Consider the following 25,446-nt stretch of genomic DNA (forward strand, 5'->3'; position numbering starts at 1 on the left):
TCTGCACTCATTCGTCGCATTCAAAACAAATAGACGTTGGGACACATGGCTAATTTGCATACGTGCACAGGACTGGTTGGCTCCGCAAGGCAAATAATGGAACATATCTATCTATCTATCTAGGCCTTTCTGTCTATCTATCTATCAACGCGTGTCTAGTTTTAATGTGATGTATTGTGTGTATTATCCAGTCAGACTTGTTCTGTGTGGTATTGTAGGCTACTGTCCTGTGTGGGACGAACCACCTAAATGGATTCCCGACGATTTGTGTCGTTTGGTATTAATAAAGACTTGACTATCTATCTATCTAGACTATTTAATTAAAAAATATTCACCTCAGGCTCCGTGAATAGTGGGGAATAGAGGGATAAAAGACAAGAGATATATCCCTTGTCATTTATCCCTCGTCTTGTCGATTAGTTTGTTTATGTGACGATTTCAAATACTTTTTTGGTTTTGTTTAAAGCATGCTACACGCGATTGGTTGGTTAGATTGGTGGCATGTAGAGCAAATTATAATGATTCCCGCTTAAATACGAACGTTCTAGATGTAGCCTATAAATACTCCCGCTTATCATCACTTGATATCCAAACCACTATGGCGTTTCGATCTCTGAACTGAAAAAGGGTGGGTTCGTACAACACCGGGTGCCCAGTTACAGCCGCGATTAATACTTCAGCCGACATTTTGTTCAGTGAGTGAATAAAGGTAGGTAGGAACCAAAGTGCCTGCCGATGTTCCCTGGGATCCACGCAAGCGAAGAGCGTCTACATTCCGATTGGCTGTCAGTGTTTGGTCGCTGAAGCGAATAATAGTCATTTGCATAAAGTTAAAAAGTTTTCAACTTCTTTTTGACGCTCTGGTCGCTCAAGTTAACTTTGGCCGCTGGTAGCGTTGGTCGCTTTGGTCGCTCTGGTCGCTCTTGCCCATAGAAAGTGAATGACTTCCGGCGATTTGGTCGCTCAATTCGCTTCTGGTGTGGACGGACAGTAAGCCAACACGGTTCTGTCTACAGTCTGCATTATCCGACTATCAAATGTGTTAATTTTAACTAAATCTCTGACCTTTTTTGTAGTTTGAAGGAACAGCAATTTTCAGTGTCAAAAACTGAAATACTTTGCAAGCGTCTGTAGCGGTTTCACATCTGTGTACAGGTGTGTCGTAGCCTCTTGTTTCCCCAACCCGCAAGGCTCAAGGCTGTCATGTAGGTTCTGGACTTCAATGCAAAACATTCTGTTGTTGTAAATCAAATGTCTGCAGTCTACCTCTATGCTGCCTTGAGAATGATGCTCCTATACCTGCTCCTAAATATCATGTAAAAAAATAATATATCTCTCTATCTCTCTATCTCTCTCTATCTCTCTATCTCTCTATCTCTCTCTATCTCTCTCTATCTCTCTATATCTCTATATATCTATATATATATATCCGAAAATAATTAGCTTTAGATAAAAGCATCTGCTAAATTACTAAATAGGATGTAATGCCTCAGAACCCAGTGGGTTCCTGTCAACGTCTCCTCCATCCGGCAGTCCTCCCCTTATCAGCGTCTTTGCACCGCCACCGCCGTGGCGAGGAGGCGGGTGGCGTGGGCCGCATTTAAATCCTCGTTTCAACTCCGGCGCCGAAACCCTCCGAGGGCTCATTTGTTCCAGTTTGTCCTCTTTAGTCTTCTTCTTGACCCACTTCCTGCTAACGCCGCCGCGTGTGTGTGTGTGTGTGTGTGTGTATGTTTCCTCTCTCCTGTTCTGCCTTCTCATCGGCACGTCTCCTCCCCTCAGCCACGGTGGAGTGCTACAACCCCCGGACCAACGAGTGGACCTACGTGGCCAAGATGAACGAGCCCCACTACGGCCACGCGGGCACCGTCTACGGGGGCTACATGTACATTTCAGGTGAGGGTTCATGTTGAAATGTCTGATTTTGTGGTTAACCTTTTGAGTTATAGCGATGATGGGTTCTTTGCTGAGACCTTAGTTTGGATTCAGTTTGTTGTTGTTTGTGTGCTGGGTTGGTTGAAATACTTTTTGTGAGTAAATGTTTGAATGAGTCTTCGCTTACAGAATAGGAAATGTTGAAGTGGAATTTGTAGCGCAACTCAAATTGAGGGATGTCATTTCATAAAATATTCAAATACTCTTCCCTTCATTAGCCAACACTACAGCCACTGAGTCAGGGTGCTAGTAGTTGCTAGCAGAGGATGACGCAGTTGGGCCAGGCTCGTATTCCCTTGTGCAGCAGGAAGCCTCGTCATACACAGTGCACTGGCAAAGACCAGTTATTCATTTATTCATTCATAAGCAACCTTCTGACCATGCGTGTATTTATAGGCGGCATGTTTTACATCACGAACGAAAGCTTCCTTCGCTCCTTCAGTAGCTCTTTCCTATATTGAGCAGACTGAGAAGGAATATATTTGTATTTCAATGTAAAAAAATAAAAAAGTTTGATTTGTTTTAACGGAATATATTCCAAAAGAATAACAGTTGATTTATTGAAGCATTTAGCTATTAACTAAAATGGAAATTGTGAGAAAACTAGATTTTTGTCTTTCTGGTACTGAAGGGAGCAAGAGAAGGATCCAACCAAATTTGCTCAATCCCCTCTCTTCTGGGTCATCCCAAGAAATGGTAAATCCTAATTTGACATTAGTATTGCCGGCTCTGTATAATGCCCCAGCTTAGTCAAAACAAGGAGGAAAAGTAGATATTGAGCATGTCGTAGGCTTGGTTTCCACTAATCCCCCCCCATGCTTCCATATGAGTCACCATCACCACACACTGCCTGTTCACCTCACAGGATCCTCAACAAATCCTCTATTGTTGAGATGAGCCTCCTCCATCTCTGGCCACTGACTAATCCAACGGGATATATATATTTATATATCTATATTTGGGAGGGTGACGGAGAGAGTTGGGGGGGGGGGGGGGTGGGATAGCTAGATAGAGAGAGAGAGGGGGGCTCCATGGCCCCCTTTAACAAGCGGAGAACACATACCGGAGCTAAACTGACAGGACAAGATGGGGGCGGGGGATCCACTGGGGTTCTGACTACATCCTGCTGCTGCTGCTTCACTCTTCCCCCTGCTGTCTTGCAGTTTGGTTTCATCTTTAAAATAGTTGCTGTTCTCTGGTTAATTCAATATCCTGCGGTTACCTTATTCGTCAAAATTCTGAATCGTTTTGCTACTCAGGTTGATGTATTATTTGGTTGAAAGTATGGTCTCAGTTTATGGTCTCAGTTTATCGTTAATCTTGTGCAGATGACATGGATGAGCCAAAAATAAACTTTAAAATTTATTATTTGGTGCAGCTGAGTTGTTTCAGTAAGTTGTCTGCCTTGCGCAGTCAAGGGTCAATTATATTAAAGCACATAGTGTGTGTGTGTGTGTGTACACACTGCTGTTGGGAAATGTTACTGCTTATGTGACTTGCATTGGGTATATAATAGCCTGGTTGTTTTTCGTCTTGTTGTGCATTAAGCAGAACACAAGCTAAAAACACCATCGCTACAATGAATCACAGGAGCAGACAAATGTGTCTGGGCGATTTTTGCGTGGTCTGGGGTAGAGCGATGCGTGGAAGTCACTGATGATACAGAGAAGCCAATGTCTTCTTTCTTCTGTCGTGTCCATGAAAGAATTAAGCCATTCAGTCTAAAATGAACATCTATTACAGGGAATGAGATGTAATGAATGGAGATCTCACTTGTTTTGGTGTTCCTGTAGGAAATCAAACAGCAGGGTTGCTTTGGATGGTTCGTTACATCATAGAGGGTCTTGGCAAGTATGTGAGTGTGGGTGTGTTTCCTGAGTTCCCATTTCTTCCCCGGTCCTGCTTAGTCCTGTTATGTGTACAGCAGATTGTGAGGCTAAAAACCCCAGGGCCCACCAATTCAAGTGTGCATTACTGTAGCAGCTGCACCAACAGTCGGAGGATGTGTGTGTGATCTGAGGTGAGTAATCTTCTGTGACAGCCTCGTAAGACATTAGAAAGCGCTCTTCTACGTAGTTTCGCCACTTTGGGGCCGACTACCCTAGTGGAGAGCATGAGCAGGTTCCAGGGGGCATTATTCATATATTAACTCATCCTTTTCTATTGGTCCAACAAAGCAAAATCTGTTAGGAATTGTTAAATATGTACCATGTTGATGATTGCTAATTAACGAAGTTAAGAGCAGCAGTATGCCCAGCTTTTCCATTTAATGCGTTTCTAGGCCAACCAAATATTTCTAAAGAAACTAAATTATATTTGCAAGGGCAACTTATCTGGTTGAATGCTGTCACTAGGTTGAGCTCTGACGCCCGTCCCATAGGAATGAATGACAACGGCGACACGTTTTACCGCCTAAGATCCCATACACAGGGCTTCATGCTCTGGTTCAAGCGTCCAGTGCCGCAGGGCGCAGTCCTGTACCTACTGAAAGGTCAACGCAGACTGGGCGCTAGCGGCTAGCAGCGGGCTCTATTCAAGGTGACCAGGGTGCAGATCCATGTTGGCCTGTCACACTGGGTCAGCGCAGGATGTTTTAGCGCAGGGTTTTTCTTTTTCTCCAGCGGTACCACAGAGCTGTCGGATGGGATCACGTCAGCTCGGTGGAGCTGCCACTGCGAGTCACTCGGTAGCTCCGTCACGTCTTGTGGGTTGGGATGGCTGAGGTCACTCCCCCTCTCCCGACTGCCCTTCCTCCAAACTCTCCTCTCCCCTACACGCCTCTCCTAGCGTCTCCTCTCTCTCAGTTGGCTACTCTGCTAACAAGTTTGGGAACATTTCACTCCACTCCGAATGCAGTATTTTTTCTTTTCATGGCCGTTCAGTATACTCTTCATCGTCACTACAGAGGGCAACCGGCCACAAGGTGTGTGTGGATGTGTGAGGCTTTGTCTGGGCAGCAGTTGATTTTGCTGAAGCTTGTGTGGCACATTTCATTAAACATTGCTCGTTCTAGCGCTCGTACACAGCGACGGACATAAAAAAAATGTATTCCTAGAACTCAACGTTCTAGGAAAGTTTATCTTTTGTTTTGAGTTCGGGCTGAAGCATAATGGAACATTCTAAAACCGAACGGGGTCACCTCATAATTCCATTTTGATCTTATTGTTATTATGATTCCCTGACCGTGACCGTGTTGGATGTGGACAGTGTCGGTTCTCCTCCCTGCCCGGTGATCCAGGGTCGGTCTTTTGTCTTTGCGGATGCGGCCCACGTCTGCCCAACCTTTTCCGCAGGGTATGTGTGTGGGGTATTTTTGGAATGTGCTGAGCCACTTCTACTCCTTCCCGGGTTCCTGGTGCGCCTGGGTCCGCCTGCCCCATTAGGCTCCTGTTCAGGGCCGAGCTGGGACTCAAGCTGGCAGCTCATCAATTCTTGCTGTGAATCAGCGTCGCCGCACAATGTCTCTGTGTGATTGACCAGTGGAACTCGTGGTGCAATGTAGGAGGGGGCAGCGATCCAGCCAATGTCTTGTTCTGTCCCTTGAAAGTATGAAGCAATGTATGTTGACCTCTAGATACACTGCCCCAAATAAGTCTGATGTATATTGTACGTCATTCAGTCATAACGGGAAAGTTACCATACGGTCTGACGTCTTATTTTGGTCTTTAATTTTGTTTTTGGGTAGGATCCAAACAATGGGTTAGTCTGACGGCTGGGTTAAATGTTGGAGCAGCAGGTCCCACGCCCTTTGGTTGGGTAACCTGCTGCCACACACGGAGCTCTCTGTGGTCTGATCCGTCAGTCATGGAGGTTAATCATCACAGATCTGTTATTAGTCATGGCATCTGACAGACCAGCTGGGGGACGGACAGAATCACAGGCTGGAGCAGAAAGGGAAAGTGTATTTGCTTCCAGTCTGACTACAAGGAGATTGGGGTGGGGGAGATTGGGGTTGGCTGGCTGTGGCCCAGATGCATTCTGGGATTGTGTTGGTCTTTATTTTAAGCCTTCCCTGTAGACATGTCCTGTTTTGTGTGTGTGTGTGTGTGTGTGTGTGTGTGTGTGTGTGTGTGTGTGTGTGTGTGTGTGTGTGTGTGTGTGTGTGTGTGTGTGTGTGTGTGTGTGTGTGTGTGTGTGTGTGTGTGTGTGTGTGTGTGTGGTCGGTCCACACGCTCCGTTAGACCCTGGCTGTCTGCAGTGATATCAGTCTGAGCAGCGAGCCAGGGCTTCTCATATTAGTGGAAGCAAAAAGTGGAGCGTTAGTCTGCATCCACATTCATCGCGTTTCACCCCAGAGTGAAAGTGAAACGTGTGTGAGGTGGGGGTGGCGTTACCAAGCGGAGGTGCAACGTTAACAAGGAGCCAAGTCTTTTAAAGACTCCTCAACCTGGGCTCCTGTTGGCAGGGCCTCTCGGCGGTGCTCAGTCATGTTGGGCGGGCCCTAACGTCCCACCAATGAGAGGCTACCATCACATCTTGAATGACTCAGTTGATTGGTCGGCGAGTATGTCGGTCTCTGCTTTGATGGTGTCAAGTCCATTCAACCTTTCCTTTTATCTCTAGGATAATAAAGGTGGGGGAGGAAATCTAATTAACATCGTGTTGCAGATACTATCGCAATGAAAACACATTTTGGAATCAAACAAATATATTTAAATAAATAAACGTCTATGCAGCGGAGAGTGATTCAAAGCAGATGTCTGAATTATGGGTAAGGGATGGAGAGAAGGGTAGAGGGAGGTGGAATTGAAGGGGAAAGGAGTAGAGAGGTGGAGGAACAGAGGGAGAGAGAGAGAGGTGGAAAGGTGGCCATGTAGGGAGGGAGGTAGATTGCCAGATGATCCATCCTGGTTCCAGAGAGATGGGGCGTGTCTAACCTGTGTCGCTCTCTTCCTTCCTGCGGTGGCGGCTGCAGGCGGCATCACCCACGACACCTTCCAGAAGGAGCTGATGTGCTTCGACCCCGACGCCGACAAGTGGACGCAGAAGGCGCCGATGACCACGGTGCGCGGCCTGCACTGCATGTGCACCGTGGCGGACCGCCTCTACGTCATCGGCGGCAACCACTTCCGGGGCACCAGCGACTACGACGACGTGCTGAGCTGCGAGTACTACTCGCCGGCGCTCGACCTGTGGACGCCCATCTCGCCCATGCTGCGCGGCCAGAGCGACGTGGGCGTGGCGGTGTTCGAGAGCAAGATCTACGTGGTGGGCGGCTACTCCTGGAACAACCGCTGCATGGTGGAGATAGTGCAGAAGTACGACCCCGAGAAGGACGAGTGGCACAAGGTCTTCGACCTGCCCGAGTCGCTGGGCGGCATCCGCGCCTGCACGCTCACCGTGTTCCCGCCGGAGGACCTCACGGGGTCGCCGTCGCGCGAGTCGCCGCTCTCGGCGCCATGACGCCACGACCCCGGGCCCCTCCCGCCCCTCTACTGAGCCCCCTCTCCTCCCCCCCACCCTGTAACGAACACACAGATGCACACATAGAACTACGTCGACACGCAGACGAACAGACAGTGTTTGCACTTCCTATCAGGACTACATCAGTAGTGCAGCGTCCTGAGCCCCGCCCCTCGGAAGCCACGCCCCCGCCCCTTGGAAGCCACGCCCCCGCCCCTTGGAGGCCACGCCCCCACCCCTCAGAGGCCCTGCCCCTCGGAGGCGCCGGCCCTCGGAGGTCACGCACCCCCCCCCCCCCCCCCCATTCCCTTTGGTCACGAACGCTGCGATCTCACTACACTTTGGCAGGAAATACCTAAACTTGAAAAGTGAATTTGCAAATCAACTTTTCTACCTGATGTCTACTACGTTTTATGTCGTTGTTTTTTGCGTTTTTGCCACATCGCCGCCCCCATGGCGGGCCGCGTGGCACACAGTCTCTCTCCTAGTCTATGCCAGGTAAGGTGCAGTCGAACCCAGGGCGGTCGAGACCCAGACACAGATGGTTTATAACTCAGGGGGTATGGCCATGGCCCCATATCTCTCTTTCTCGCTCGCTAGCGCTCTTTCTCTTTTCTCTTTCTCTCACGTCTCTCTCTGGGTCTCTATCCCACAGTTTCAGTTCTTCTTTCCTGCTATTGATATGAAATAACAAAATGTTGTTTTCTAAATTTAATAAACAAGATTTTAAAATAATCTGGATGTCTTTGTTGCTGTGGTAACCGGTGGTTTTCTAGCACTGAGCTGTTTGATTTTTGTGTGATGCAGGTGCTGCTGTCCAACTGTTAGGTGACCAATTGGGATGACACAAATTGACACGTTTTAAAATGGTTTGTAATGACTTGTCACTCTAGCACCCGGTGGTAAAATAGGGGCTCTTAAACCCGGTTATGATATATATATAGAGAAGTTATTAAATACCTCCTCACATTGTTTGACAAACTAACGGACACGAGGATTTAAAGTCTGGTTTTAATATTTGTTCCTCAAGGCATAACACAAAATTATCTCCCATCTGCCCTCCTGTTAACCTGCGGTATTAAAAATATATATATATTTGCAGCATATGGTGTCCAAGGTGTTTTCCTCTAAATCCTGAAGGGTGGCCTGGTGTAATTGTGTGGTCATCTGTGTAAAGCTTGTTCCTGATGTACAGTATAATTAGAGAGCTGGGATATCGCGTCACCCAGCGACGTCGTGCTTTATGATATCCTCATTAAAAGCGATTAGTCAAATGCTGGCTGGCAGTAACTGGTGTCACGTGACCGTTCCTGTCCTTGCGGTTATGATGATTATAGCGGATATTTTGAACTCCAAGTGTCCCCACATGGACATTACTATAGCGTTGTGAAATATCTGTGTTTAATTCACTTTTAGCCCAGTTCTACTGATAAACGGTTCTTAAATCCTGTTTATTAAATGGGTCGGCAAGAGATTACCAGAACAGCTAAATATCAGTTATTTAGGAACTATGACTGGTGAAGTCCCATTAATAAACAGGACTACCATCAAGTAACGTTACTGAAGGAAATGTAATATACATGTTGAACTATTGTCACATATAGTTTGTTGCACCAGAAAAAATATATTTTTTGGCTGAAATGCATTGTGTAAAAAAATGTTTTTCATGCAAATCCACCCCATTCTGAACAAGTTGGGGAGTTGGCAGAACAATATATTAAGATAGAAGTTAATCACATTAGCCTGTCAGCCGTGACAGATGCCTTCTTTGTCATGGCACGCCACGTGTCAGAGAGAACATGCCTACCTTGTCTAAGTATAAAGCGATATTCAGAAAGATTGATCAATTATTCCAGTACAGTGGTTAACGAACAATAGATGTCCGTGCTACGACTTGTGGAGTTTATTTGACTGGCTATAGAGACAGAAAGAAACCAGGCGAGCAGAGTTTCTTTGCCACAGTATGCCAGCCAGACTCTGCACACGGTCTCATTGTTTCTCGATGTTTTGGGTTAAGTAGATATTTAAATAATTAATTGATGCAGAGCAAACCCGTTCCACGGGACGTGTCGCCTTTTATTTTTAATGAGCAAAGTGCACCAAATATCTCCTCACATTACATTGTTTGAGAAACTAACGGACACGAGGATTTAAAGTCTGGTCATGTTTGAGGCCTAGTTAAGCACGTGTTCACGCCACTGTCAGGGCGCTCATTTGATTCGAGAGGTGGGCCGCGCGAGGGTTTACCGCCTGGCGTTTGACAGCGGCGCAGCGCACGTGCGCAGCGGGGCGCGCGGCGGCTGGCTCCCAGCGTGCGCCGCCTGATCCCAAATACTGACCCAGATACCGCTGGGTGCTGCCGTGTCTGTTTATGTACCACACCAAAAAGAATCAGCCTAAGCTCACACAGAGCACGTTAGCAACGAGAGGCTTTATAATGAGCTAACCGAATTTAGTAACTCATTACTCTATGCTCTCGCATCCATAATGTGAAGAATTTTGAGGACAGAACAGGTGCAGTGACCGCCGATAATTGGCCCGATCAAAAGTACATTTACTGTTTATAAATTGGTATTTGTTGGCCTATCATTTCTTTGTGTGTTCTGGAGAAACACATTTTTGTTTTTTGACGCTTCCGCATTTGGTGGGTGGACGAATAGGCATTTGGCTTGCATGACATCTGGCTTTTGTGAAACACAGGTTGCTATTTATTTGTTTAGATTGGTGTAGGCTCCTTTGATTATGATATATAATGTTCTATGTCGGATAGGCCTATATATTAGGGCCGTGGTCTTTTATTAGGGCCTATAATAATGTTGTGTTTATGATGTAGGCATGTTACAGATTGTGGTTTTGGACATTACTTCAGCACAGACGTCGTCAAATTTAAGAGGGCAATCAATAAAAACGCATGCCCCCCTCCGACTTCATCTCTGGGTGGGCTACCGGGAAAACCGTCTCGGGAGAACTTGACATCGGGCAAGGTAGGCCTACTCGGAAGGGGAAATTAGGTAGATATATATGAATGATGATGATTATATATGAATGATGCCTTGCATGCCACGTTGCCAAAGTGAAAACGGTAGCAGCACAGTGACATAAATCTCAACTTATTAAAGCTATTAATTTAAATGTTTAGCACAAATATGCCAATCATGCACACAAATAAAATCCAGTAAATTATTTATTAAAAAGGTTGTAGGCCTAAAATCATTACAATGCCTCCTTCAAGTAAATATTCGGTAATAGTTGTTGGTCGAGTAGCTCATTTGCAGCGTGGCTTTTATTTTTATTTTGCAATAGGGACATCTAGTGGAGGAATTAAAAACGCCTCCACCGTCCAATGTGGATGGGCCGTGTGTTAACTGATCACAAAACACTAATAAAGCAAGGGCCGGCTTGTCTTTCATTATGAATGGTGACGCTCAATAATATAGAGTTGTATCTGACTTTCATTATGATAGACACGCGCCAATCTCCGAAAATATGTGTTTTTATTTACTCATCTGCGTCGAAGAATCAGATGTCCTGAGACCGAATGGTTGAGAGGCGGATACAGTTCCTAACCAAAGCCACCACACAACACGCCCAACCATTCCTGTTGAAATTCACAACAGACAATTGATGGTCCACATATGGCTGTTGTGTCCTCAGCCTTCTCTCATTAATTGTTTCTTTCTTTATTGCTTCTTCGTTTCATGTTCCCTGGCGAAAAGCGCGTAACAAATGATTGCTTTTGCAGCAACACCAAAACGTCCCTTTCAGAGACCATGAGTCAGAGTAGTGCCATACTCAGACAGGATACACTCCCTATGTAGCAAGCCTGCATAGAGCTGTTCCTTACCAAACAGTGGATGAGAGAAGAGAGGTTTATTAGAGACAGGAGAGAGAGCGATAGAAGAGAAACAGAATAGAGGAGGCAGGAGAGAGAGAAAACAGACAAAATAGATTTAGGACAGAGATAAGGGAGGCATAAGAGGGTCAGGAGAGAGACCTTTTGGAGGCGGGGGAGACAGGATAAAAGAAGAAAATAGAAACTGGTAAGAGAGACAGGAGAGAGAGAAGAGAGACAAAGCAAGAAAGAATGAGGAGAGACAGAATCGAGACAGCATGACAAAGCATTTGATTTATTTCATAGGCAGAATAGCCAACCTTTCAGTCATCACACAATTAGAAAAAGAGAGGAAAGCGCCAAGCTAAATTCCTATACATACACAAAACAATGGCAATGTTAAATAATCTGTTATGTTTAGAAAACAATATGAAAAATACCTTTTTATATACACTTAAGTCCTTCTTATTAAATATAAATGTAAAAAAAGGAAGATTATTAAATTATTTAAATAAGATCTAAGATTTTTTATTATTTAAATAAACACGTTAATGGTTATAAAACTGCAAATTGGTAGAATGATAATTCCATTATTTTCATTTCTGATGTTTACCCTCTTAAATGTTATATCGTTGCGAAAGCTCCCTCGCACCTGCGTTTCGTAAACTTCCTTGTCAGGATGATTCAGCTGCGTGACTCAAATGCCCCTCCACACTGTGACACAATCCATTGCTGTCACTTCAGTTGAAGTGGCTAATCCGAGAGAAGAAGTCCACTTTTGTTTTAGACATAACTTTGTACGAACCGTAACCACACGAAAGACAGCAGGAACCAGCATGTCCTCTCCTCAGAGAACATCCAGGCTCACTCTGTTGCTGTCGGATAGGCCTTGGTGTGAGTCATCCCTGTCCTGTATTGAGAGCCGTGCCCCTGTTCTCCGTCTCTGGGTGTATTTCCACAGCAGGACCGCCAGCACCGCCAGCAGGCCCAGCCCCAGAGCTCCGCCGATGAGGCCTGCGGTCAGATAAGCGTTGTCCTTCTCCGCCAGGTACATCATACAGGACTCTGGGCCCTCGCCCGCCGCGTTTTCCGCAAGAACGCAGACTTTGTCTCCGTCGTTCAGTCCCTTCAGTTTGCTGCTCCGAAGGTGGCTGCCCACCCTGACGGGCTCCTGCTCCGCCCCCTTGATGGTGTAGGTGGTGACCAGGGAGTACGGCGCACACCAGCGGACCGTCACCCCTTCGGAGCCCCCCGGGGTCAACGACGTCACGGTAGGGGCCTCCGGGGCCACGTCCTCCAAGGTGATGCCCCGACATAGGCAGTCTTTGCGGGCCAAACACGGCTCCTTCTGTTCGAGGCAAACGTCGTAGTCACAGGGCTGCTGGGCGCTTTCGTTCTTGGGACCGGGCTTGGCCTCTAAGGGGGGGTCATCTAAGACACTGTAGTAGTCGTCCGATACCAGGAGCTCAGACAGCATGTTGTTTGTCCCCGACTCCTGGGTTGGTATGGCGACACAAGGCCAGCTGCCGAGGAGGGCGAGGAGAAGGAACCACACGGGACGTGTCGAGTCCCTGACGGTTATCATCTTGGCTCTGGAAATGAAAAGCATCAGCGTTGTATTTTAATGCTTGTGGAAGCTTAGGGAGTCTGTTTGTCATTTCACACGGGATGTCGGTCCTCGGGGTCTCTTAATGCTTTCATATTTAGAAGCTGAGGGTTGTGTTGCCCTCATCAGCCAACTTTTATGGAATAAGGCTGTCATTTCCCATATAACTTTTAAAATTGAATGGCCGTGATGGAAAAGCTGAAAGTTATACAGAGGGCCTCAAACCAAATCGAGTGCGGGTGTGGGAAATGCATCCGGTAGAAAATGTATAGACAGCCCGGTCAAAGTGCCTTGAATACCCCAAACCTCAAAAACACTTTACAAAGTACTCAGCATTTAGTCAAAATTGCCCACACACAAAAGAAGAGCGTCATATGAGTCAATAAGCCTCCCTCCAGTAAACTGTTTACAAGACTTTTACACAGCCCCGGGTTTAATTCAAACAAGCCAGTCTTACTCGCCTCCATCTGCTGAGGTAAAGCTGCATTCCATGGGGGTGTTGCACAAGAGGCCCACATTGTACACCCAGAACACTCCAAGACTCTCCCCCAGATCCCCTTACAGGAAAGTGCTTTAGCGCTTTCCACATGTCTTACTCGCCCTGCATACAAACACTCCCAGAACCTCAAACACTCCGAGAACCCAAAGGAAACCCAGCTGAATGGAAAACAACTCAGAGACACACGGACAGACCGAATGTAGCGATTCAGGGAACATAGCGAAGGGGATCACACATAATGTAACTTTTCATGGAGTTTTACTTTTGATTCGGTTTATGAATAGTTATTGATCTCCATGTTCGCTGAACCTTCGTGCTGGATATGAAGAGAGACTTACCTCTGGATGCTGTAGTGTGTAATCTCCCTGGGAATCTTAGCTCATGATCTTGTGGTCCTGGGTATTACAATTCCACTTGCTCCCTCTATCTTTCTCTTACTCTCTGGCTTCGGGTCTTTAAGTGTTTTCTGTATCCCCAGAAACCTTGAGTCCCCTCCCCCTATCCCTCTCTCTCCATCTCTCTCTCTCTCTCTCTCTCTCTCTCTCTCTCTCTCTCTCTCTCTCTCTCTCTCTCTCTCTCTCTCTCTCTCTCTCTCTCTCTCTCTCTCTCTCTCTCTCTCTCTCTCTCTCTCTCTCTCTCTCTCTCTCCCCCCCCTAACTCTGTCGCTCTCTCCCCCCCTAACTCTGTCGCTCTCTCTCACTCACTGTCCCTCACATCCAGCTCCACCTCCCATTCAGTCCTATAGTTTTTCACTGTGAATTTGTTTGTGGGTTTGTGCATGTGTGAGTGTGATAGAGGTGGGGGAGGGTGTGTGTGTGTGTGTGTGTGTGTGTGTGTGTGTGTGTGTGTGTGTGTGTGTGTGTGTGTGTGTGTGTGTGTGTGTGTGTGTGTGTGTGTGTGTGTATTCCATAGTGTATGTATGCTCATCACCATCCGCCCATGACCCCAGTACATTCCTCTGGCATGTGTACCGCAACGCAGTCCCTGCTAATAAGAGTGTTTGCTTAGGTGCGTGTGTGTGTGTGTTTGTGTGTGTGTGTGTGTGGGTGAGTGTGTGTCTAAGTCTAGGTGTTGATTCATAATAAAAGTATCTCATTCAGAATGATATTGACTCCTGGCTGGCTGCTGGGCCAGATACATAATCCACAGCACACAAAACAGACGGGTTCAGGAAAGTTCAGGAAAGGGTAGAACCTCAGAGGAGAAGAACACAACTTGATTAAACTTGTCTTCAAAGTCATCTCCACGAGTGTGGAGATGACTTGGAGATGGTGTGTGTGTGTGTGTGTGTGTGTGTGTGTGTGTGTGTGTGTGTGTGTGTGTGTGTGTGTGTGTGTCTGTGTATATCTGTTTAACGGTGTGTGTGTGTGTGTGTGTATGTGTATGTGTATGTGTATGTGTATGTGTATGTGTATGTGTGTGTGTGTGTGTGTGTGTGTGTGTGTGTGTGTGTGTGTGTGTGTGTGTGAAAAGACATTATGCCTACACCTCCATGAGTCAACTCTCTCTTATTCATGCTAACATGTTTTGGATGCTGATGATCTTGAAGTTTCCATGAATCAAAATTCGCTAGACATCATGTTGTAAAGCAGGAATACCTTCCTCAGCCAAGACAGTTGCTCATTAAGTATCATCCAATGATTAGCTATATATGAGCCATATATAAGGCAGATGGCTAATTATAGCATGATATGGTATCCATCATGCTATAGTTACATTTGAATAGGCCTAGTATAATTAAAATTGATATCAAATATGATAACGTCAAAAGAATAAAAAAACTTTTAAATCTGTGAATCAAATTAACCAACCAAAAATGATATCCCTGAAAATAAAGAGTATACCAACTTATTAAGAAAAAATAAAGGACTATTGATGATCATTTTCAATAGAAGTGGCACATCATTAAAAATAATAAAATAAAACACTGATTTCAGTTCTGAATTGATGCTCAATTGTTTTACTGTTGTATACGTAGTTAATGAATCTACCGTATCGCTTCTTTGTATTTCTTCACAAGTCTTGCATAGTGGAAACTTAAATAAATGACCCAATCAAGCCACAGTCAAGAGGTATGCACTTGAAACCCTTTAAATGATAACATCAGCAATGATTTAACCACAAATGATTCAGCCTTTAAGCTTGTACGTAGCACGTAGGTCTATTTATTTGTAACATTTTCAGCATTCAAATGCCATCACCGAAACTTCCTCTAAATACGGGATTGATTCATGCAGATGACGTACCAGTGTGACCACTGATAACATCCGCTTGAGGCTGCTGGACTTTGGAACCCGATGGTGTGCCTCAGGTATTCTGACCTAGCTTCTTGTTTGTCCATAGTCGAGACTCAAACATTTGATTTACTTACCAATGCTTTCGTATATATGTTTACATGTATTTGTAGCAGATGTTTTTTTATCCAAACAAGACTTACAGTGATAACAAATAAATTAAAGATCCATTTTATCAAGGTAGAGTGAGGTAGGATTTACTAGCTCAACGATTCCTGCAGACTAGGCTTCGGACATTGGGGATCGAAACCGAACTGCACAGCTGGGAGTCAAACACCCAAGTCACCAGTCCACACACACACACACACACACACACACACACACACACACACACACACACACACACACACACACACACACACACACACACACACACACACACACACACACACACACACACACACACACACACCTGCAAGCATATTGTCTATCTATAAAAACATGCTATTTTTTATCCTTTATACTTATGAACGGACTAAGCAGTTTCAACTTCTTCCCCTCATCAAACAAACATTGATTATCCATAGCATGTAAAATCTTTGATACTATTTATTATATATATTAGCTTTCTTATATAAGGATATCTGAGCACATAATTTTCTTTTATCTGTAAAAAAAAAGAATACAATGATTTTACAATAGGCTCCTTCAGCGTCCTCTGGTGGCCCCTATATGGTACCGACCTACACTTTGAAAATCACCGTCCAGTAAACAGGAAGCGTCTGGAACAAGTAGTCAATAACTGTAATGTGTCATTAAAGTGTAGCACTTAGTAAGAATTACCTTTGGGAGTGGAAGGAGCGCAAGGCAGTATTGACTCAGCATGCATGTGTGATTTGTTTAGGGCACCACTTCATCAGTTATAAAGTTAATAGCCTAATTTCCTAAATATAATGATTTATTCCAGTAGGTCGTAAGGCATAAAATCAGAATAGGCCTATTTAAAGAGCATTGCAAGCACAACACAAATAATATTATTCCAAGTTTGTTCAAAAAGGGTGCATTGAGAAGATATTGACATAGCTTAAAATGGAGAAAAAACATACATTCACAACCATTGAATAAACGAATGAATAAACTTTAATAAAGAAAAAAGTAAACACGCCCCTTTTAAACCATCGTCATTTTTGTGCGACAGAAACCGACCTGTCAGCAGTGTTGCCAGATTGGCCAGATTTCCCGCCCAATCTGACGACCTTTGCTGAGGCGCTCTGCATCCAGGCAGTGTTGCAATCTGGCAACACTGTCTGTCAGCCAATCAAGAAATACGAACAGCCCAGATCCGCGAGAAGCACAAGAGTATCGATCACCCGCGGTAGGACGAGCGTTATGCTTTCAAACACTTAACACGTTTCTACATATTATTACACATTACTGGGACCTTAATGATCACAGTGAAAGTGTGTATAAATGAACTTAGTGTTAAAATTAGCCTCAGTTTTGGTGCGTGTTACCTAGTTGTTTACCAGAAGGCTAGTGTTTGCTAGCCAGGCCTAGCCAGGGCCCTGCGACGATCAACTCCCTGCATCGTAAAGTTGACCGACGTCGTTTTAAAATTGAATGTGACAACCCATGAATTAAATGCGGATAAAAATACGTGTTTTTCTCCCTCCCTGCACACCCGCTGAAGCATTTCCGCGGCCATAACGAGATCGTTGTAGAGTAGTAGTACGCTAGGAAACTATACGGCGTAAGCGCAAAAACCTGCTAACGTTAGCCTGCAAATAATAACCGAAATATCACCATGACTTCCAGAAGAGGAGGTTATGCCGGTGGAATGGATTCATCTGCGTCTAGTAGTAGTGTGGTTAACAGTGGAAACCGAAAACAAAGCATCATCAACGTCCCCAATCGGACCGGGTCGGAGTCTTGCTACGATCGGAAAGTGGACAAGACTGGGTACGGTTCGCAGGGCAACATGACTGTCACATCCCTAAAATCACGCCTGGCCCCCACTATTCAAAATGCCATGTCTGCCGCAGTGGACACTGTTCTTGGCGAGGTAGTCCTCGTTTTAAACGAGACACAACAAGAGTTGTACAACAAGGAGCAGGAAAACGAGAGACTAAAGGTTCGCCTGGAAGTGTCCGAGCGAGAACTGAAGACACTGCAGGAATGTTTGTGCAGTGCTCAGAAACTGATTGATCAACTTCAGATATCTTACCCGGGCTCTCAAACTCAGTCTGTTTTCGCACCGTCGCTGTCTTCCTTGACGTCTATGAATACGGGAATGGACCGAGATCACCAGAACTCTCGGAACGTGAACGGTTCCGGCGTGGACTTGGGTCTAGGTGGCTCCGTGGACGACTCACTCCACGGTTTCGAACCACGAGATGACTATAAGATGTGCCAGCTGTCAATCCAACCCGATGGATCTGTGACAAACCACTCACTGGACGCCTACACCAACACGGCCCACATGATCAACGATTCAAATAGACAAGGTAAATTATATAATTCATTCATGAATTATACAATGACTCATGGCCTTTGTCTACATGCATCCACATACGATTAAAAAATATATATTTATTAATAAATACAGGCTTTGTATTGTATCTGATGTTATTATTGAGGAGCTTCTTTAGTTCTATTTACCAGCATGCCTGTTTAAGGCTCTGAAGTTGACCTCGTTTACATCCCCAGATGAACGGCAGTCCCAGCGAGGCAGCGGTTCCGGGTTTGAGATCAAAGAGGAGCAAGGTTTGACCCCAGGCAACGGCCAGTCTTCCAGGAAGGACCAGGGGTTGACCGGGGACGACGGAGAGGCATCTGGCCACAACGTTGGTGACCTTGGCTATGGCCAGGGAGAGGACGGGGGCTCCCAGCGGTCCTTCACCTACCCTCTTCGTCACCCGCGGCCTGTGAGACCCCGCACGGTCCCCCAGAATCAGGGCACGCTGGACGTACAGAAGGCCGCCGTAAGGACTGTCCCCGGCAGGGTGGACGGTCTGTCCCCGGCCCGGGCGGATGACAACGCCGGCCCCTCTGCGCCCGACCTGACGGTGGAGGTCTCCGCCGACCGCCCCCACCACTGCCTGGAGTGCGGCAAGACGTTCCGCCTGATCTCCAGCCTGAAGAAGCACATCCGCATCCACACGGGCGAGAAGCCGTACCCGTGCGGCGTGTGCGGCCGGCGCTTCCGCGAGTCGGGCGCGCTCAAGACCCACCTGCGCATCCACACGGGCGAAAAGCCCTACTCGTGCTCTGAGTGCGGCAACAGCTTCCGCCACCTGGACGGCCTGCGCAAGCACCGGCGCACGCACACGGGCGAGAAGCCGTACGTGTGCGCCATCTGTGGCAAGCGCCTGAGCCGCCTGCAGCACCTGAAGCACCACCAGCTGATCCACACCGGCGAGCGGCCGTGCTGCTGCCCCTTCTGCAACCGCACCTTCAAGGAGCCGGCCGCGCTGCGCAAGCACGTGCGCACCCACCGCGAGGAGGCGGGGCACCTGGCCATGGGCCCCGCCGAGGAGGTGGACCCCGACGCAATGGACGACATCAACAGCCTGCACCCCGCCGCCCCCTCCCCCCAGATGAGGTTTGGCGAGTGGGGCGGGGAGGAGGACGAGACCTCAGTGGTGGACTGTGTTTAGAGCCACGCTCCACCCCCCCACCCACCCCCTCCGAAGCTACAAAAAAAACGTATGCTCCATCTAGTGACAAAACTAAAATATCGTTCAAATTGTCTTCCTATTGTTTTTACAAACCTGGCCATCATGGAAGAGTTTTGATTCTCTCGAGTCCCACATTCTGGCTCATCTAACCCCAGTTTTGGAGTGTTCTTTTATCAGGGTAGTCCATTTGCGTTTGCCTTTTTCATTTTGTATTGTAGATGTGAACGTAGTTCTGAATATGCTCTTTGTGTTTTGTTCGAGAGCCAACAGTTTGAAGTAGCTGTTCTCATGGCCACGTCGTGTGTGTGTGTGTGTGTGTGTGTGTGTGTGTGTGTGTGTGTGTGTGTGTGTGTGTGTGTGTGTGTGTGTGTGTGTGTGTGTGTGTGTGTGTGTGTGTGTGTGTGTGTGTGTGTGTGTGTGTGTGTGTGTGTGTGAGCATCGAAAGCAACTGCTGTTGGGTCAATGTTTTAGTGGCAGAGCAGAGATATGCCATCAATGATAGTAGCAGGTGCATAGGCATGACCCTCAGCCAGTGAGGGGAGCTGCACTGGGGGCAGCTGGTTGGATGTCTCTCCCTGGTTGGCCTGGGAGCCAAGGTGTGATGGGGAGGTTTGACACACAGGATGGATGGATTGACGGATGTAATATGACCTTATCAACTTTTAAGTTTCCACAAGCCTTTATCAAGGTGTGGCCCGAGTATAGCCTGTTGGCGTGTTTGCGGGAAGCACAGCCTTTCTTCAGTGTTGATGCATTATGCCCTCATCTGTTAGCCTCATCCTTTATATTTTAAAGATCTGCGCATTCAAAGGCTTCTGCTACAGAATGTGATGGGGACTGTTCATTGGTGTGGATAAGGGCAAATGTATTATTTCTTCTATCTATCTTGTAAAAAAAATCTTGGCATTCAGACTGTGGAAATAAAGGTAGAATTTCATTGTACAACTGAGAACATCTCTTTTGTGCATATGACAAACACTTTGAATTGAATTGAATAAGATGTGTGGCATCAACATGCTGTATTCAGAGAAATAAAAACGAATTGTTGCCATCCATTGACACTAGTTAATTTGACTGATGGATGGTGGTCCTTTTTGGTCAGCTCGGATTCGGTGTTGAGATGGACCCTGTGAAATTACGCTGAATTCACTGCCCCTGCTCGACCTACAGCTTTATTCTGTCTGCCTCAAAATGTCAATCTGACACAACTGGTCTTAAATTCCATCTGTCAAAAATGTTGACGGATGGAAAGGATTGTCGGTTATGTTGAGTCAAAATGACCGACCATCCTAGAAATTATTTGTGAAACTTTAGGTTGTGCCACAAGTTTGTAATCTGCCGCACTGTGGTGAGGGGACAAGTCCATTTTTCATCACAGGCTAACGCTACAAAACTCTGTTTTACCATTTTTCTGTATTTAATAACCATGTATTAACGAATGGCATTCCTTTCTTTTTTTTTTTTTAAAACCAGTATTTCATATTCAAGACATTGAATGGCTCAATGTTTCTAAGATTTTAACCCTCCAAAGTTGCGGCCATTAGCCGAGCCGCATTGGCGCATGCATGTCTAATCATTCCCATGGCACCAACTCTAGGTGAGCTGACTCTGTACATAAGAATGTGACTTACAACACCCTGTCCCCCTTAGCCCAAGTATTGCCCATTGGTCTACGACTGTACTGTAAATATGTAATCTCCTTTATCTTCTTTCCAATGGCAAAGCTTTTGGGCATCAGAACAAGCAGCAAAGGAACATTTCTCTCTGCCTCTCTGAGATATAGATCTACCATTATACACGCTACTTTAATGAGCTTAATGTAATTGTTTAAATGAGAACAATATGTACATACATTTACTAGTGTGTGCCCTTTTTTATATGGGTTCAACTATGAAACATGTCTCTATACTAGGAACTTTGCCACGGTTGTCCTTACCCCCTCTTAACTAACTTAACTTCTTTTTGGTTCAAGCACATTCTGGGGAGCTTTGCATGAATTTACTTTAAAGTGATCTATTTCAGTCCTGAATCTGGTGTTTACTGAATGAATTTTTCATGCCTCTGTGCTCCAAATATTTTCCCATATAAGTCAACCCTTTTGCCTAAATGTTGTATATTAAAGGGCATTTGTTTATACATTTCTGTGCCCTTTTTTTCTTCTTAATAAGAATTTTATAAGTCAATGATATACTGTACTTTTGTTTAACAACTGTTTAACATCTGCAAGGGAAATACCTACTATATATATATATATATATATAACTATCTAAGCACTTAATGTATGATTATTTGTGAGTAAGGCTTTCCAAATCCATGGCTTTCAGTCATGTTTCATTGGTTTATAACCTGGCTAAGGCCTGCATGTCCACCCTGACTTTCTCAGTCTTCTGTAAAAACTGGCCTGTTCAATGCCTTTTACTTAAGGTTTGTATGTGTTGGTTCTGGTAACCTTTCTTGGCTATCAACAGCTAGATAATAACTGACTGACACAAATGAAGATGGTGTTAAGATTAAAGGTATATGTTTGTAAATTGTGGTAAAGTTAGAAATCTGCACAATTTGTGACACACAAATAATCAATATAAGTACAATTTAAGAACATATTATGGTTTTGATCCATTACTCTTGAGTTTTGGACAGTTGAATTGGGTGTGTGAAAATTATAGAATTTAGCAATTATTTAATATCAGATTACCTTTCCTTTTAAATGAATGTTTTCACGTTGTAAAGGTTTGTATATGCTCTGGGCTACGGGACATTTGAATTATGATTTGGGAGGGCATTCAGGGCAATGCCTTATACTTTTGGCAACTGGGACTGCTTTGCGTAGTTCTGATGTTTATACATTTGTAACTTCAAAATTAAAAAACCAGAGCGCCAAATCTATATTAAAGCTCTTATGGTAGAAGTAAAACTGACGTGTCAAAATAAAGAAAAAAAAAGAGCAAAAGCTGACGTATACCATGAATGCAAACTAACATAACATAGGCGCTCATAGTACTGCAACATCTTCCTTCTTTATTACGTATAATTAAACTGAAAGACTTAGCGAATCAAGTATCAATGTGAACGTTTGTATTGAAGTTCATTATTGCATGAAGCCGGGCCAATGGCATTGCAATGCCTGCCTCCGGTATAACCCATGTCAATGAGACAAAATTATAACATAAGGATGGTTTATAATGTCAATCGACTATGAGCGCTGAAATGAATGTGTAAACTGTTAGTTAATTAATGATAACCAAATTTGGATGAGGAAATGGAGGGTTTACTTTGAAGCGTAGTTTCAACACATTAGGCCTCTAATAATATGAATGAGGGTTATTACCAGTTATTGTACAGTGTTTGAGCAAGTTAAAAACCATGTGTTAGCAGAGGATGGTTTCGATCCATCGACCTCTGGGTTATGGGCCCAGCACGCTTCCGCTGCGCCACTCTGCTCTGGAGCTCTCGAGATACACAAGCTGAATAATATTAATAGTACAGTAATAAGGATGGTTTATAATGTCAATCGACTATGAGCGCTGAAATGAATGTGTAAACTGTTAGTTAATTAATGATAACCAAATTTGGATGAGGAAATGGAGGGTTTACTTTGAAGCGTAGTTTCAACACATTAGGCCTCTAATAATATGAATGAGGGTTATTACCAGTTATTGTACAGTGTTTGAGCAAGTTAAAAACCATGTGTTAGCAGAGGATGGTTTCGATCCATCGACCTCTGGGTTATGGGCCCAGCACGCTTCCGCTGCGCCACTCTGCTCTGGAGCTCTCGAGATACACAAGCTGATTAATATTAATAGTACAGTAATTTGTGAGACTGCACAAAGCCACTGGATCTAGACATAGGACTATGACAACTAATTTGCATTGTATGTTTATTCACTATCCACGTTATTTCATTACAAAATGGATGCACAGATACCTGGGAACACCTATATATGTTATAAGGAGATGCAGAATTTAATCTAAATATCAAACAATCTGAGTATAAAGTCAGTTATGTGGCCTGCCAAGTCTAAAGTTGTTTAAATATTGTCGTACAATCGTATAGGCCTATTGTAGAAGGCAAAATAAGAACTTATAGCAGAGGATGGTTTCGATCCATCGACCTCTGGGTTATGGGCCCAGCACGCTTCCGCTGCGCCACTCTGCTACGGGATAGAGTACATATTTCACAAAATCACATGCTTTGCATTGTCAGTTCTGAGAGATGACGAACAGGGTATAGTTAGATCTATTATAAGACCTAAATGGCCTGGAAGGTCTTCTTTTAACGGTTTAAGAAAACGACAGAACAATTTTCTTTCCGCGATTAACTTTTCGGCTAAACAAAACAACAGGCTACCAGAGGAATACAAAGGTTAACTTAAGCATCCAAACAAAGTTTCAGAACCTCGTTTTCTGTATTGACGTTCCCCCAACAACGGATTGTCGTCCTCTCAGATGACGGTGGCGGTGTTGAGCCGCAGAGAAGCTCTCGGTCTCCATTCCGTGCTGTTGTACCCTGGGGGGATAAAATAGCGAGAACAACCATGCTCTCGAGTTCTTGGAGTGCCGCAAAGGTAAAAACACAGTGCGCCAACCTGAGACATTCTTAACATGACTTTATACAAGGGGCAGTATGCAATGAGACATAGATTAAGATAGACAACCTCGTTCCTTCCGTCTAGCAGAGTGGCGCAGCGGAAGCGTGCTGGGCCCATAACCCAGAGGTCGATGGATCGAAACCATCCTCTGCTATAACTTGGTCTTTTGCCATATACAGTGTAAGACAATACTTACATAGTATAAGACTTGGCAGGGTTACATAACTGACTCTATAGTCAGTTAGTTATATATAGTTATACCTCTCCATCTCTTTATAAATATGTAGGTGTTCCTAGGTATCTGTGAATATTTATTTTATACATGTGTTTATACATGCATTTCTATATAGGAGGAAAGTAGGAAAAAGACCGTTGTCTAGGTATTTTTACCGAGCAGAGTGGCGCAGCGGAAGCGTGCTGGGCCCATAACCCAGAGGTCGATGGATCGAAACCATCCTCTGCTATGACTTGGTCTTTTGCCATATACAGTGTAAGACAATACTTACATAGTATAAGACTTGGCAGGGTTACATAACTGACTTTATAGTCAGTTAGTTATATATAGTTATACCTCTCCATCTCTTTATAAATATGTAGGTGTTCCTAGGTATCTGTGAATATTTATTTCATACATGTGTTTATACATGCATTTCTATATAGGAGGAAAGTACTAGTAAGACCGTTGTCTAAGCACGTGTATCGAGCAGAGTGGCGCAGCGGAAGCGTGCTGGGCCCATAACCCAGAGGTCGATGGATCGAAACCATCCTCTGCTATAATGTGGGATTTTGCCATCGACAATATAAGATTGTAAAACAATACTTATAGAATATAAGACTTGGCAGGCTTAAATATCTAACACTATATAGTTATAGATCCAGTTCTTTATCTCTTTATAACATATGTAAGTCTCCCCAGGTATCTGTGAATATTCATTTTGTAATAAAATAACAAAGTGGATAGTGAACCAATATTACTGTAACTGACAATATAAAATTGTTTTTATAGTCCTATGTCTTGATCCAGTGGCTTTGTGCAGTTATACAAATTATCCTTCAATGTTGAGCCTCAGGTTTTTATTAACGATTATCCATCCTAAAGTAGAAAATGCAGGAAATGGCCAATTTCCATTTAACATATAGAATGTGTGTTTGTGTGTTTAAGTGTGTGTCTGTGTATGTGCTTATGTGTGTGTGTGTGTGTGTGTGTGTGTGTGTGTGTGTGTGTGTGTGTGTGTGTGTGTGTGTGTGTGTGTGTGTGTGTGTGTGTGTGTGTGTGTGTGTGTGTGTGTGTGTGTGGTGTGTGTGCGTTATGCGCGTGTGTTTGTCTGTGTATGTGCAAATGGTGGCAGATGGAAATGTTGTATGTGAACTCCATGCAGTCACCTCCTTAGTGACCTCAAGTAAACATTCTCCCTTTTTTTAAGAGAGGAAGTGACTCAACCACACTCAATCTTATCCCTTTCTCCCCACACCTCTCTACCCCCCCCCTCTCTCTCTTTCTCTCTATTTTGCTCTCTCTGTAAAAGAAGGAGAATAGCTTTCTTGGCGTGTCAAGTAAAACCATGTCATTGCCAAAGCAGTCTAACAATTAGGCAAATGAAGAAAAACAAGGTACTATAAAGGGTAAAAATAGATAACCTCTCTTTTTCTCTCTGTTATTCTTCTCACTGG

The 25,446-nt window shown here is 44.8% G+C and overlaps 3 protein-coding genes across 6 annotated transcripts in view; 2 read left to right on the forward strand and 1 right to left on the reverse strand.

Moving 5' to 3' along the window:
• Positions 1–7,534, forward strand: part of klhl13 (kelch-like family member 13) — a 30,417-nt gene extending 22,883 nt beyond the window's left edge. Inside the window, exons 8-9 of one of the 4 annotated variants that reach the window (XM_056594177.1) lie at positions 1,783–1,896; positions 6,851–7,528. In XM_056594177.1, the coding sequence (XP_056450152.1) occupies positions 1,783–1,896; positions 6,851–7,338 (602 nt within the window). In that variant the 3' untranslated portion in view covers positions 7,339–7,528. Of the gene's footprint in view, positions 1–1,782; positions 1,897–6,850 lie in introns of all 4 variants that reach the window. The other 3 variants (XM_056594180.1, XM_056594176.1, XM_056594179.1) reach the window with 3 other exon arrangements.
• Positions 7,535–11,312: 3,778 nt separating this feature from the next.
• Positions 11,313–13,754, reverse strand: LOC130386291 (leucine-rich repeat neuronal protein 4). Its single transcript, XM_056595112.1, has 2 exons — positions 13,614–13,754; positions 11,313–12,762 (listed from the first exon to the last, which is right to left on the reverse strand). The coding sequence occupies exon 2, from the start codon at positions 12,753–12,755 to the stop codon at positions 12,018–12,020; it is 738 nt and encodes a 245-aa protein (XP_056451087.1). The 5' UTR covers positions 12,756–12,762; positions 13,614–13,754; the 3' UTR covers positions 11,313–12,017.
• A 3,044-nt stretch (positions 13,755–16,798) lies between these two features.
• On the forward strand, positions 16,799–22,577 carry si:ch1073-224n8.1 (zinc finger protein 697). The gene is made up of 2 exons (XM_056595257.1): positions 16,799–18,013; positions 18,216–22,577. Exons 1-2 carry the CDS (start codon positions 17,314–17,316, stop codon positions 19,163–19,165), a joined length of 1,650 nt encoding a protein of 549 aa, XP_056451232.1. The 5' UTR covers positions 16,799–17,313; the 3' UTR covers positions 19,166–22,577.
• Positions 22,578–25,446: the final 2,869 nt, after the last annotated feature.

Source organism: Gadus chalcogrammus, chromosome 7 (assembly GCF_026213295.1).
Source record: "Gadus chalcogrammus isolate NIFS_2021 chromosome 7, NIFS_Gcha_1.0, whole genome shotgun sequence".
Taxonomy (NCBI): Eukaryota; Metazoa; Chordata; class Actinopteri; order Gadiformes; family Gadidae; genus Gadus; species Gadus chalcogrammus.